A 15,278-nucleotide genomic window follows, 5' to 3' on the forward strand; every position below is an offset into this window, starting at 1 on the left:
GTGCCCTCGCTGATGTCTTTGCCTACAGCTGTGCTGCTTCAAGAGCCAAAATGTCTGCTGTGAGAAAAGGTAAGCTCTATCAATTTAATGCAGCCACCCCTTTGCAAAACACACAGTTTATGATAAACAGAACCTTCAGAGCTTTTCCTCAACATCCTGAAAATTCACAGCCCGAGGCTAAAACAGCCTCTGCCAATGGTCATCATCGCGACGGTGTGAGAATCTCCACAGAAAGTCTTCCCATGCCGTGTTTAAACAGAGAGAACAGTTTTAGATGCTCCACTCATACGATAAACGGTGCACTGGGGTGGGGAGGGGTTCTCACACAAGTGGATTGTAAATCTGAACCATGAATATGATGCTCACTGAGTTGAGTAATCACACGCTGACAGCAGGTGATGAAACTGATTGATTTGCTCTTTTCAGAGTGTAATGAGCAACATTTAAACATTACAGTGGGATGACACTTATTCCCTGCTCTGCACTGCTGCCATGCCCGGCGGATTGTTGTGCGTGCCACACACACACAGGGAAATGAAAAGTCGCTCGCACACACATGCATCTTACACACACGCTGCTCGTATTTTCACCTCTAACATTTAACAGCAGGGGAGAGTGTGTGTGTGTGTGTGTGTGTGTGTGTGTGTGTGTGTGTGTGTGTGTGTGTTGGGGGGGGGGGGGGGGTGTTGGCTCAGATAATTAAACCAGAGGGAAATTCTAAATTCTCTCCTCCCCTCTCTTCTCTCTTGCTCTTTTTTCTGCTTCTTCCTGCTTGCTAGCAAATCAACCTTGCCACAATTTCTTTTGAAAAAAGAAAAAACCTTAATGGACACACAGAAGCAATTGGGACACAAAATGAATGAAAAATGAAAGGTTCTCCATCTATTCAGTTCCATCTTTAATAGCATAATAATTCAATGAGTGACAGTGTCATGCAGCACACATCACTGGGTAACTTTATGGATTTCATCTGGTCTCTTTACAGCCCCATAATTGAACACATGCGCACACACACATGCACACACACATGTGCACATTCAAGCAGACACTGGCAGCCCCTGAGTGTGGCTGCCGGTGCTCATACCACTATGAGCAATAGCTCAATCTCTGTAGATTCTCAGTAGTCGTGTTCCTCTGCAGCCTTTGTTTGCTGCGTCTCTTTACAATCTAAAACACAATGAGGCCTCGCTCACCTCCTCAACTTGACTCACACTCTGTATGTGTGTGTGTGTGTATTTGTGTGTCTGCGTGGAGTTAAGAGATGTTCGTAAAGCGGTATGAAGGAGCGTGGCTGTCCCGCTGTGTTTTGCAGTTCACATCTGAGCTCTGGAGGACTTTGGCATGAATCAGCCACGATGACGAAAGACTTATTACCCCCAGCACAAGTACACATTTTTAACATTTAGCATACAGCGCTGGCGCACGCTTCGCAAAGGCCATTGTCCAGGGATAAGAGGGGCACAGGGTGGGTGATGGCAAATGGGAGGGGTGTTTCCATGGTGACCAGGGCGACAGAAGGAAGAGGGGATCCGCCTCCTGACCCTCGGTGAGAGGTGAATGTCTCTAAGCTGAGGCAAGACAGGCAGTGATCACAATAGCAGCGAGAAGAGCGAGGGAGAGGGCGATCAACAGCCATGTAAGCTCATCGTGGCCGTGGGGCGTGTAAGCTTCGGCGGTCAGTCCGAGGCACTTAGCATTAGCATCAGAAAGACATTATGCTAATAGCATCAAAGGCAGCAGCCTCCGCCTTTGTGTTTTCTGCACCAACTCAAGGGCACAGGAGGATTTTACATTTCAACTGCCTTCCCAGTCCTGAACACACAAAGCAAAAGAGAAAAATGTGATACATTACAGAAATGATGCAGCACAACCAAGCCTCTGCAGGCCTCAACAGTCAACAGGTACAAAGGGAAAGGGCTGCACAACAGATGCTAAATGTTCTACAGAAGAAGATGGAAAAGTGATTCGAATTAAGATGAAGAAATGGAAAATGGATTTTAAAATCTCTAAAATTTCAACTTACACATGGTCACTTGATTCCTTTCTTTTTCAGCCATTCTGATTGGCTGTTTGGGATCATTGTCTTGTTTAATTATCCAGTTCTGGTTAAGGTTTAGTTGTTGGACAGATGGCCCCATATTTGACTCTAAAGTACTATAGGAGTTCATGGTAACCTCAACGACTGCAAGGTTCCCAAGTCATCACCCTCCACCGCTGTGAGGTCTTTCCTCCTTGATTTGATTATGTAAATGGACACATGAACGCTTCAGGCTTGCAAACAAAGCTTCAGTTTTTAGCAGTTTTTAGAGTTGCTGACACTTGCTGATAATGAGTTAACCGAGTGGATTTGATGAGCAATACATGGCTCCTCTTAATTTCTTTTGGATTGATTTTTGTTAAAACAAATAATGACAATGGTGTCATGTTCTGTAGTTCATTTAAAATTCTATTCATGTAGTTTGAAGATCTGCTGAAGCTCAGATGAGTGTTTATTGTTTCCTGATAAGACAAAATTCTTTTACCATGACTCTGCATCGCTTTGTTTTTGTCTATTTGTGATTCAGATACTCAGAAATGTGATGTCATCCAAACAATTTGCTTAGGTTAAACAATCTGGTATTCCACAATAAAGCTGGATTTAAAAGCCAAAAAGCACAATTCCTGTGTTGATGACACTTTATAAGAGTTGACTAGTGATTGGTTGAAAAGTTGACTTAAGCAAGATGACCATGAGTTCACCATGTTCACCATTTTTATTTATGTGGGGCCACTGCAAAACAACAGTCATCTCAAGGCGTTTTATTTTAAACTCTACCACCCAACAGTCCCACAACCCCCTATGAGCAAAGACTTGGTGTGGTGATAGTGGGAAGGAAAAACTCCCTTTTAACAGGAGAAAACCTCCAGCAGAAACAGGCTCGAGGAGAGGCTAAAAAAGGCTCAGCCTGGCTGCAGTACTGTGACGGTTCCTACGTTCTTTGATCCTCCCACATTACTGATTGTTCCGTGTATTTTTGACGCTGCCCCTTGTAACATTAACATATAGTACATCTGCAAAGACAAGACAAGACTAAATACTAATAATACTTACAGTGAATAAAACTGTAGTGTGAATATTTTGGATGGACTGTTGTTCAAAGGGTACTAACACCACTAACACAGTGAAGAGCTCCGCATCAGTGACCTGCGCTAATCGAGATGACTGTACAACATCCACCTTTAATGGCCTTTAATGGCTTAAAAAACATGAATTGGGTCAGTTTGAATTTATTTTAGATTTTCTCTCATTTACGCAGTAATGAAATGAGAACGTTCTTCTTCTTATATCTTCACTGGGTTCCTTGGACTTACCTGTTCTTCTGAGTATTGGTTAATCCAGTTAGTGCTGTCAAACAAATCGAAGTTTTTCATGCTTACAGAGAGAAACTGCCAGTCGTAGTCAATCATGATCCCCTTGACCTATGATAGCCTTGACCTTGTCAAGTAAAGATAGTGTAGAACTCTCAGCACCACTTACTCTCAGTGTATGTGTATAGCTGAGCCTGTAGGTATAGTTTGACCCTGTGTGGATAATAAAAAATCTTAAATAAATTAAATCTTGTACACCAAATTCTTCTTTTTTAAAGTCATTAAAGATGTATGTGGTACGATCGCTCTTCAAATAGATTATTAAAGGCTCTAAATTACTATGATATTCACGCTCATGATGAGTGCATATAAGCCTCCGACCACAGCTGCAGACTTTAAGAAATTGTTGCTTTATCTTGTGATGATCACTGACTCTGCGTCATTATTTAACACCTTACTTTGACCAACATTCAGATTTTCAAGGAACCAAGTTAAGTATTTACAGACTGCAAAGGCCACAGAGAATGTGATATGCCAAACACCCTAACAATGTGATACCTGCAGGACTAAATCAAAGGCACGGAGCACTGACCTCTTAGCTTTTCGAAGGCAGTTTGTTGAGCATCCTATTTACACCATGAAATTGGAGAGCTGAGGGCTCTTCCAGGAGACAAAATAAAATATCACAGGCAATTACACTATTTACTCCACCCAGAGTGCTACATGAGCAATGTCCTCAGTGTTAAAGTACCATTTCAGGCTGTGAGATGACACATGGTAACGGAGGAAGAGGATCCACCTCCACATGAATCATTTCAATAAACCCCTCTCATACTCTTAAGACACACAGCTGCTCCTCTGCTAATTCAGAAAGTCAAGCCATCAAAAATACAAAAACTAGTGTCCGCTGAAAAAGAGGGAAGACCTTTGCAGGAGAAGACCTTGATGCAAGAAAAAGGAGAAAAAGTCAATTCCAGTGAGTCATCCAACACACATCAGTATTTCACAGAGACATATTTACAGTACAATAGTCTCTGCCTCTGCTTTTCCCCTTTTCTGGTTAGTCAAGCATCACGACACGCATACGCTCACACAGTGTCACCCAATGAAAGAGATGTCAAGGTGCACAGACACAAACACAAACTGGATTTTTTTTTAAAAAAACATTTAATTTAGTTTCTCGTCTCTCCAAACTGCCTCGTTATTGGATTGAAAAGGTGCCCTTGACCGCAGCCACTGCAGTGAGGATGTTCGTCATCTGTGCACACAGAGAGTGGGGCGGGAAAAAAGAAGAAGAAGCCTGAAGCAAAGAGGGGAGGAACACAGGCAGCTGAAGGCTGTTCAGTGATGATCAGCGTGCTTTGAGTGACACAGTTTGAACATCATTAACGTGACGCACCTGAGGTTGTTGCACTTGACAGATAGAGTTATGGCTTTTCTGTCTGCTCTAGTGACTTTGAGCATAAATAGAATTAATCAATAAACACTATATAAGTAGTGCTCCGATTACCTTTATGAATACTTAATTTGATTTGATTTGATTTATTGATTTATTGATTAGCATTTAAATATCTCAGTGAATACAGAATAAAGATTACCACAAAGCAAGAAAGCACAAGACAAGGCTAATCAAAAGGTATTGGCTGAAGCATTTGCTTATTACGCTTTAACAAAACATCTTTTAGCATGCAGCTCCTGTACACAGGGCTCGAAGCAAAGCATAAAACAAAGCAAAGCAAAAACAAACAAACAAACAAAAACTTTCCACCTTAGATAAGTAACTACATCAAAGAAAAACAATCAAGAGTTCCAGTATTATTATTTTTGCTCTTTTCATTCTTGATTTATATATTTTTCTAATACTTTATTTTTAAACTTGTTTTTAAACAAGGAAAATGAACTCCACCTTTTTAAATCCCTGTCATAACTATTCCACAGGTTAACTCCTCTAACAGAAACACATCTCTGCTTTATATTTGTCCTTATCTTGTTTTTTTTAAAGAAATCTCTTCCCCTTAAGTCACATTGACTCTCTCTGACTTTAAACAGCTTCTGAGTACTGTGGCAAAGCAAGTTATTTTGTGCTTTACACATTATCTGTGCCATTTTATATTCAACTAAATCATAAAATTTCAGGGTATTCAGATTAATAAACAAAATGTTAGTTTGTTCTATATAGTTTGATTGGTTTATAATTCTTATAGCTCTTTTTTGTAACTTGAAAATAGGAACAGTATTTGTTTTATATGCATTAGCCCACATCTCCAGACAATAAGTCATACATGGAAGCAACAGAGAACAATAAAGTGTGTATAATGATTTCTTGTTCAGGACATGCTTTGTTTTATAGAGAATAGCAATGGTTTTTGACATTTTTGTTTTCACGTGGTTTATATGAGACTTCCAACTCAGCTTATCATCAATTATCACTCCAAGAAATTTATTCTTGTACAGTCTTTCAATTTCAATTCCATTAACCCTTATTTTAGATACATTTTTCATTTGTCTAGTGCCAAAAATAATCAATTTTGTTTTCTTTATATTTAACGATAACTTATTTACATCAAACCAGGTTTTTAATATATTTAACTCCTTTTCCGCTGTAGTCAGAAGCTGTTCTAGGTTTTTACCTGAGCAGTACAGAGTGGTGTCATCAGCAAACAATACACATTTTAACAGTTTGGAAATATTACATATGTCATTTATCTATAATATGAATAATTTAGGGCCCAGCACAGAGCCCTGAGGAACACCACAAGCTACCTTCAACTGCTTAGATTTTACATTATTGAATTCGACATATTGATATCTGTCATCCAGGTAACTTTTCATCCACTTGTCTGCTATCCCTCTTATGCCATATCTCTCTAGTTTATTCATTAATATAGAATGATCAATTGTATCAAACGCCTTTTTTAAGTCTATAAAAACACCAACAGTATATTCCTTATTATCTATATCATTAGATATCCCTTCTACAAGTTCCATCACTGCCATCGAAGTGGACCTTTTCACTCTAAAGCCATATTGGTTATCACTTAGGAGATTATGCTTCTCGATCAAGTCTATTAACAAATAACTTTTGGGAGTACTGATATTGGCCTATAATTGGTAAACTGACATCTCTCTCCATTTTTATGGATTGGAATAACTTTTGCTATTTTCATTTGTGAGGGAAACACACCAGTTTGAAAGGACAGATTAGAAATGTATGCGAAAGGTTGCACTATATATATTCTATAATACTTTTAACTAATATCATGTCAATACCATAACAGTCAGTGGACTTTTTATTTTTAAATGTCTTCACAATGTTAATTATTTCTCTATGAGTTACAGCACCAATAAACATGGAGGACACATTCTGAGTAATATGTTTATTTAGATCGTTATTATTTCTTGACTCTGGAATTTCTTTTGCTAAATTAAAGCCAACATTTACAAAGAAATCATTAAATCCATTTGCAATGTCTTTAGCTTTATCAAGCACAATATCTTCATCTTTTTTTAAAATAATCTGGATAATTCTTATTTTTTGAGCCCTTTTTGATTATACTATTTAATATCCTCCATGTTTCTTGTGTGTTACTTCTGCTTTGCTCCAATAATGTGTTAATATTCTTTCTTACTTGTTCTTATAATATTTACTAATCTATTTTTATATAACTTGTGCTTTATTTCAGCATCTTTTGTCCTCTGTTTTATGAATCTCTTAAATAGATTTTTTTTTCTTTGTACATGCATCTTCTATCCCCTTTGTGATCCATGGCTTATTTGATCTGTGATGCTTTCTAGTGATTTTCATTAAAGGACATGTTTTTCATATAGTGAAATTACAGTTGATAGGAATGCATCATATGCACCATTTGAATCTTCATTTGCAAAAACCTCCTTCCAATTGTGTTCCTTTAAGTCCATCTGGAGGGCAGCAATGGCTCTTGTTGTTCTATGTCGTATCATATCAAATATTTGATTCTTTTGTTTCGTTTTGATCCCAAAATAATTTTGAAAAATTGCAAAAACAGGAAGATGATCGCTTATATCAGTTACAAGAAGTCCACCTACTATTTCATAGTCAATTTTATTTGTGAATATATTATCTATCAATGTAGCTGTATCAATTGTTATTCTACTTGGTTTTATAATTACAGGGAAAAGGGAGTTACTATACATTGTATTGATGAAATCTGTTGTTTTCTGATGTCCATTTGGGTTACTGAGACAAAGCCTGGGGGATAAGCCAGGTTTGGGCCAAATTTCATTTTTGTCTTATCCTAAAGAAATGCAGTTTATGAATAAGGTCTCTGTTATGAGGAAGCAGTGCATGATGTGCAGGAGTGACAGGAGTGTGTGACTCGTATTTCACCACAAGTGGTTACTGGTGCAAAGGGCTTACACAGCCTTTTCCTAATCAAGTAGTTATTGGTGCTAAAACCTCAGGAGAGAATGAAAGCCAAACTGAAAAGCAAGTGAAAATGAAACAAAGCAGCAGGTTGGGGGGGAAAGTGAAAGCAAACAGAAGTGACCCCGCCAGGACCATCTGACAAAACTGCATTATGTGACATCCGGGGATGAGAAGGTGTTGCCTCGTTAGGATAGGCTGGGTCCTAGGACTTGCTTTCAGCATATCTCATAATATGAGAACAAGCTGTGATCATGTGGTGAGAAATATTCATTATTGGGAAGAAGACAGTGTGAACTGTGGAGAGGGACACGTTTCAGCTGTTTGGGTCTTTGGCTGCTCGCTGATTGGTGGCGTTCAAGTGGACTGTGTTTTGAATCTGGGCCTGTTTGGATAAACTCAATAGATGAACACTTTATAATACGGCCCTGATGTGGGGTGTAATTCCCTTATAATTAAATCAAATTTCACTGATTTTATTTGAAATTAAAATTTAACTATATTTACCTACAAAAGTACAGTAGTAGTACAGTAGAATAAGTAGGTAACACTTCAGGTTTTTACAAGAAACAAAAATAAAATTATGCTATAAGTACATTTAAGTAAATTTACTTACTAAATGGGTACTATAAATGGTAAATGGCCTGTATTTATATAGCGCTTTACTAGTCCCTAAGGACCCCAAAGCGCTTTACATATCCAGTCATCCACCCATTCACGCACACATTCACACACTGGTGATGGCAAGCTACATTGTAGCCACAGCCACCCTGGGGCGCACTGACAGAGGCGAGGCTGCCGGACACTGGCGCCACCGGGCCCTCTGACCACCACCAGTAGGCAACGGGTGAGGTGTCTTGCCCAAGGACAGAACGACCGAGACTGTCCAAGCCGGGGCTCGAACCGGCAACCTTCCGATTACAAGGCGAACTCCCAACTCTTGAGCCACGATCGCCCCTATATACTATAAAGTAGTAACGAGACTACCATTAAAGTAACGAATGTTAAATAATGATGTAAATGTGCGAGATTCATATTGCGGCGTACTTACCAGGTAAGATGGGGAAATGTTGTTTGTTTTTTCTTCAAAAATAGAAGAAATCAAGAATTTGTGTCTCCTTTCCTGTTAAATATCTTAAGTTATGCAAAACGTACTACTTATGCATGTATAGTAACTTAGACATTACTTAAAATTTTAACTAATATTAGTGATATGGCTGAGAGCAACCGACCCGTGGCATTTTGTTGCATGTCTTCCCCTTTCTCTCTCTGCCCCTGCTTTCCTGTCCTCTCTCCACTGTATCTATCAAATAAAATTGACAAAGGTCAAAAAGGTCAAAAAAAAAAAAGCATGTGTAGGTGAATGTAATTATACTTAAATTGCAAATAAAATGCCTTGAAATTCCATTTAATTACATGGGAATTAAGCCCTTAGCCACATTTTTTCTTTTATTTAAATGTAAAAAGTAAAAAAATAAAAGACCTGTAATAACAGTTTCTAACCTTGGACACATTCATTTCTCAATTATAAGTGGATCTGTTTAACAACACAGTTTACTATGTTATCATCTGTCTACTGTTGTGTTAATACTGGCTAAACAAGGCATAAAGTGACTAATGCTTTCCTTTGTATTCTCGTCGTATGTTACTGTTTTTACAATATCCTCAGCAAACGTGTGTGATCCTGGTTCTTGCCAGACATTTCTTCCTGTTAAAAGGGAGTTTTTCCTTCCTACTGTTGCCAAGTGTTAGATCACAGAGTTGTTGTGCTTTGGTGTTATATAAATAAAACTGAACTGAACTGAATTAACAATGATTATTTGCGATGAGAAAATTGCATTTTGCATAGTCATTCTTACAGTAAATACAACAATCTTAAGCTGAGAAACCAAACAGAAATGGGTTCTCAGCATAACAATACTGTCTGCCCTGAAAAGGTGGAGGCTGAGTAAATGAGACACGTGTTGAAAAATCTGCAGGGATGGCTGGCGAAGAAAGAGGGCTGGCAGTATTACCCCGCAGCATATATCACAAACCAATAGCAGAGCTCATTTCACTCCTTCAGCCTCAGAGTATTGGCCTCCAGGGGCACAAGGGTGTGACGCTGTGGTTAAGCCCCAGCAGGAGGAGGCGTGTCGGGCTGCGACCTGCCACATGACACACCCCGTCTGCTTCTACAGCATGTCTACGTGTGTCAGACACTCCTATCCAGGCCATGTAGTTGCACAAGATGCTCTGGAAGTGATACTTGATATGACTCCAAAGACGTCACTGATACTTTAACAGGTGCACACACGTGTCCCACTGACACAATTGCTCACATTTTAGTACTTTATTGCAGTCCCAGGATTTTAAGACAAATTCCACAAAGCTGATTGATTACAGATTAATGAGAAAATTTCAATTAAAAAAAAAATGTATTCATGACACTTAAATTTATCAATAAAGATGGCTTTATTTCAAAGATAAAAACATAATTTGCTCCAACATTTTCTACAAAATTATAACCCAAAATGTCTCAAACTAACAAAACAGACAAAAGACGAAAAATCCAAAAGGATCATTTATTTACAAATGTTATTATACAAAGTTACAAATACAGAGCAGACTCATTTCTGACCATCCTAAGTGATCAGGCATAGAATAACCTTGCATTTGCATTCAGTTATCACGGCCAGTAGAAACCTGAGCTTAATACAAATCATCATGAACTGTGTGTGGTACAAAGAGATGTTGAACAACGTTTAGGATGCATTGTAAAACATAGAGAGTTGGAGTATAAATAGACCATATGTACATCTGATGGGATAAATTCCCTAAAGCAGAGTCAGGCAGGAGGTTTGGAAGTGTGTTTATTTTTCCTGGAAAAATATTAGGCTTGAGAATAAATGTGTACCTTTGCAGCAACTGATTCTTTTCCCCTTGCCTTTGATTTGTAATGTGAAGTTTAAATGTAAGGAAAGGACGGGGAATGGCTGAATCAAGGTGCCGAGCAAAAATTACACCCTCTCCTTCGGGATCGGTGACAGCATCACATCATACATAAAGTAACAATTAGCATTCATGCGGGCAGCCACATCCTGCATGTTAAATCTTCACTCCGGCTTTTCATCTCAACAGTCACAGGTCGGCGGTCGGAGGAGGGGGTTGGCATGGTACAGTAGTCACTAGGAGGGGGCATCTTCTCCATGTATAGCCTTATACTTGGCCATCTCCTCTGGAAAAACTTTGCTGAGCTCGGAAACCAAAAGGCTCTTGAACTTCTGTAATAAAACAGAAATATGACAGTGGAAGTTGCTTTAGTGTTGATGTATAAATACTTTATGTATAAAGAATAACTAGTGAGTTACGACCCAACAAGTACTGTCCAAAGTAAATCTGTCTCGTGTCTTTTTATGTGAACAAATAACTGGGACAGAGTTTTTACTGAAGCAGAAAAAAAAAATCTTTTAAGCACTTTGTCCAAGGATATCATTTTATCACGATCAGCAAGGCTGCCTTAACAGACAGCAGTATAACAAGTATAGGGTTGTTTGTACAATGAAATGGGACCTTTATCTTTAAAACACTCTAAACACACTTGTTTAATCAGTGAAACGTGCTGATGACTCTGCTTATTCTTGAAAAGTCATTGGCCGAGGAATCTCACTGCCCCTGGAACTATCTCTTACCGTCAAAGTGTCTATCTTCCCTTTGACCTGCTCGTTCCTCGCCAAGGCTCTCTCCAGACACTCCTTTGTGTACAGCTGAGGGTTCCGACCTTGGTCAATGTATCTGCAAATACAAATACAATATATCAGCCTTCTTTGATAAAACTCCAGGAACTTGCCAAATAAATGTGACACATTTTTAATGACGCAATGAGATGTTTTTGTTTATGTATTTACTTTAGTAATCAAAAATTCCTCGTTATTAGAGCGGCATCAAAACAAATGCATAGAACTGAAACGCTATAAGGACAAAGGTACTGGCCCACCTACACATTACACCTACAGGAGCTTTTATGACATCTCATTCTAAATCCACAGGTATTAATATGGAGGTGGTGCCCCTTTGCAGCTATGGATGCTTCCATTCCTCTGGGAAGGCTTCCATCAGGATTTTGGAGTGTGTCAGATTTGGATATTAGATGAGAGGGCCTGGCTTTGTGCACTGGGGCACAGACATGCTGGAACAGAAAAGGGACTTCTCCAAAAAATTTCACAAAGCTGGAAATGGAGAATTGTCCACAATATGCTGGTAAACTGAAGCACTTTGATTTCCTGTCACTTGAGCTAAGGGGTCCAGGCCGATCCAAGAAAAACAACCGCACAATCTTATCCCTCCTCCACTACACTTTACAATTGGCACGAAACAATCAGGCTGGGTATTGTTTTTCCGGCATTCACCAAAATCAGGATGTCTATACGACTGCAAGAAAGAAGCATGATTTGTTCCACAGAACATGTTTCCACTGCTACAGTGGAGTCCAGTGGCTAAGTGCTGTACACCAATTCACCTGATGTTTGTTATTGTGTTTGCTGATGTAAGGCCTGCATGCACCTGCTTGACCACGGAGACGTTTAATCTATCTATTGAGAATGACAAATTTGTTCACAAATGTTTGTAAAGGCAGATTGCACAGCTGGTGCTTGACTTTATACACCTGTGGCAATGGGTCTGAAAAAATAATTTAAAGATTATGCCGAATGTAAAAGGGGCTCTCATCAATAACGAATTACTCATATGAAGCATGTAAGGCAAACCAAAATACAACCAATTGATTACATTTTAAAAATCAAGGACTTTTTAAATAGGGTTTGGCCCAGTTACAAAAACGGCGATATTAAAGCTCGGTGGTCGGCACCTAGTATGCACTGCACCGTAAGTAACATAAATATAACGAAAATACAGATATTTACGTAACAGAAGGTGACATACACAATAATATAGGCACACATTATACTCACTCAAAGACCTCCAGGGGTACGTTGATCTCATGAAGCTGCTGACGGCACTTCTCGATGTCCTGGAGCCCAGATATCATGAAATTTCTGCAGAGAAAAACGACCGGACACGTAAACACGGGGCTTATTTGCGAAATCTTAGCGGTGGAAGCAGCAAAGTGAAACACATCTCACAGTTTTTGGTTGAGTCCTGCCTGGCTGCTAGGCTGAAAGTCGCTCACGATGATTCCCAGCTGTCGAATATTCTCGATAAACTTCTCCAGGTGTTCTTCGAGGTTATCGAACTTTTCCGCCATTGTAATTAATCGTTACCAAACCACCAAAATGTCACATAAAATGCCTCCGCTTAAATTACTGTCTTTATTAGATAACCTCTGTTTACTGTTAGCTACAACTCTACAACATCCTCAACGCTGAAGTGCTTTACGGCTGTATTTCAGCCAATCGCTGCGGCTATTGCTCCGTTACCTAGGTAACAACCAATGGCAGACTGTCGTTTAATGACGCTCAAAGCGTCAAAGTGTCGCGAGACTAGCTTCTTTGTCGAGGAAAACCAGATGAATTATCTTAGTGGAGTTTAAACAGTTTATACACTACTAGGTAAACACAACATTTACTCGGTGCACGTAGTGCTGTGTATTCTGTGATGTTTAATGTCCTCTGTTCATACTGTACCTGCCCAGCTCAGTGTATACTGAAATTGCTGTAGATTTTCTCAAATAATCAGGTGTACTTTTGCTGTGTCATATCATTCTGGTACTGAAAGTAACAAAAAAGATGCACCTTTTTTAAAACAACAATAGCTGACCCAAAGTACTTTATATTCAGGCAAACATACCAAAATCCCAGGTATCCAAAAATACAAAGTAAATAAATAATAATAATCAAATCAATCTACATATATATGATTTAGTATTCACAGCACAGGCTGGAAAAAGCAATTTAGCTCACTACTTTAATAACAGAGAACCGTCTTTAGGAACAACAAACTCTTAAAACATTTCCTGTTACTGCATAGGAGAGTTCCTTAATGGTAAGAAAGACTCACACTCAATTTTGTGCATTCTATTCCACTGTAAAATAGCCTGACACAGCAGTTAGCAGTGCTGCCTCACAGCAAGCCTTTCCTGGAGTCAGCTGGGGCCTTTCTGTGTGGAGCTTTCTGTCCCTGTGAATGCATGTGTTCCCCTGGGTACTCCAGCTTGCTTCCAAAAACATGCTTGTTAGTGATTCGAACTTTGCTGTAGGTGTGAGTAGTTATCTGTGTCTTTGTGTTAGCCCCATAATAAGCATTTAAAAAATGGCTATTACTTCTTGCAGATCTTCCTGAGGTAGCAAAGCAGTTCAAATCACAATGCTACCTCCGCTATGCGTCACAGTGGTGATGAGGTTTTGGGGTAGGTGTTTTTTTTCCATGCAAACAAAGGGCTGTGCATTTTTTTCCAAACAAATAAAAACAAACTTTTGTCTCATCTGTAAACGGAATATTGTCACAGAAATTCTGTGGTTTGAGCCGATTTTCTTTTAAGCCGATTAAGTCTTTTAATGTCTTCATTTATGATGCACCTATAAAATTCATACTTCTGACTCCTCACAGTGATCCCAATAGTGGAACAGGGGATAATAGGGGATAATTTTCTTTGGAAAACTGACATGGTTTTGTCATGTGCAGAGGAAGGATTGTGGATATACTGGAGAACGGATGTTGAATATGGAGCTGCCAGGCAAGAGGAAAAGAGGAAAACCACAGAGGAGGTTCGTGGATTCAGTGAAGGAGGACATGCAGAGGGGTGGTGTGACAAAAAAAAGATGGTTGGGATGAGGTGAGATGGAGCCACATGATCCTCTGTGGTGACACCTAAAGGGAGCAGCCAAAAGAAGAAGAAGAAGACAGTGATCCCAACACCATTAACACCATTGAAAACAGCTCTGTTCTGTTTCACTGTAATAGTCTTTAATTTCATTTTACACTTGAGCTTCTCAAAAAAGCTCATCTCATCTTTCTAACTGGAACACCTGAGTTCAAGTTGCCTTGGGAGAAATCATTAGCACAGAGGTTCACTAATTTTTTCCAGAATCAGCTGTCACTGATCACTCAGGCGGTTTGTCTAAAACTAACCCTTACATAAAGATCTGACCACATTCAACAAATCGATGCAGAATCTGTGGTCCTAAAACTTTTGCGAAAGAACAAGAATCTTCTTGACCTCACTATGACCTCATGATCCAGATATTCCACACACACAAAAAAAGGAAGACAGCGAAAGAAAGCTGTTTAAAAACTCTCGTCTTCTCTGATTACACTCAGAAATAATACTGAGCTCCGCTTAGGGCAATTTTACCCAGAGTAAAAGTACCCTGGCGCTGACTTAGCTGGGGACAAAAGGCATCCATAAAGTGAAAGTAAAGGCCAGTGACGCAGCGCGTTACACCATCCTGGCATCTTCCTTCTCCTTAACCTCTCCTCTCTCAGCACCAACACCAAGTTAGCCAGAATAAACCAGGAAGTAATCCATTTTCCATCAAAATAGAAGCAATATTGTGATAACAAATACGGCGCATTGCATAACAGTGGCTAAATT

The 15,278-nt window shown here is 39.3% G+C and overlaps 1 protein-coding gene across 1 annotated transcript; it reads right to left on the bottom strand.

The window, feature by feature from the left end:
• Positions 1–10,425: 10,425 nt before the first annotated feature.
• med10 (mediator complex subunit 10) lies at positions 10,426–13,107 on the bottom strand. Its single transcript, XM_085378039.1, has 4 exons — positions 12,871–13,107; positions 12,700–12,783; positions 11,422–11,524; positions 10,426–11,013 (listed from the first exon to the last, which is right to left on the bottom strand). Exons 1-4 carry the CDS (start codon positions 12,990–12,992, stop codon positions 10,918–10,920), a joined length of 405 nt encoding a protein of 134 aa, XP_085234165.1. The 5' UTR covers positions 12,993–13,107; the 3' UTR covers positions 10,426–10,917.
• Between the last annotated feature and the right edge of the window lie 2,171 nt (positions 13,108–15,278).

This window comes from Diplotaxodon limnothrissa, linkage group LG18 (genome assembly GCF_057381915.1).
Source record: "Diplotaxodon limnothrissa isolate DT_005_m linkage group LG18, D_limnothrissa_male_GT1.1, whole genome shotgun sequence".
Lineage (NCBI taxonomy): Eukaryota > Metazoa > Chordata > Actinopteri > Cichliformes > Cichlidae > Diplotaxodon > Diplotaxodon limnothrissa.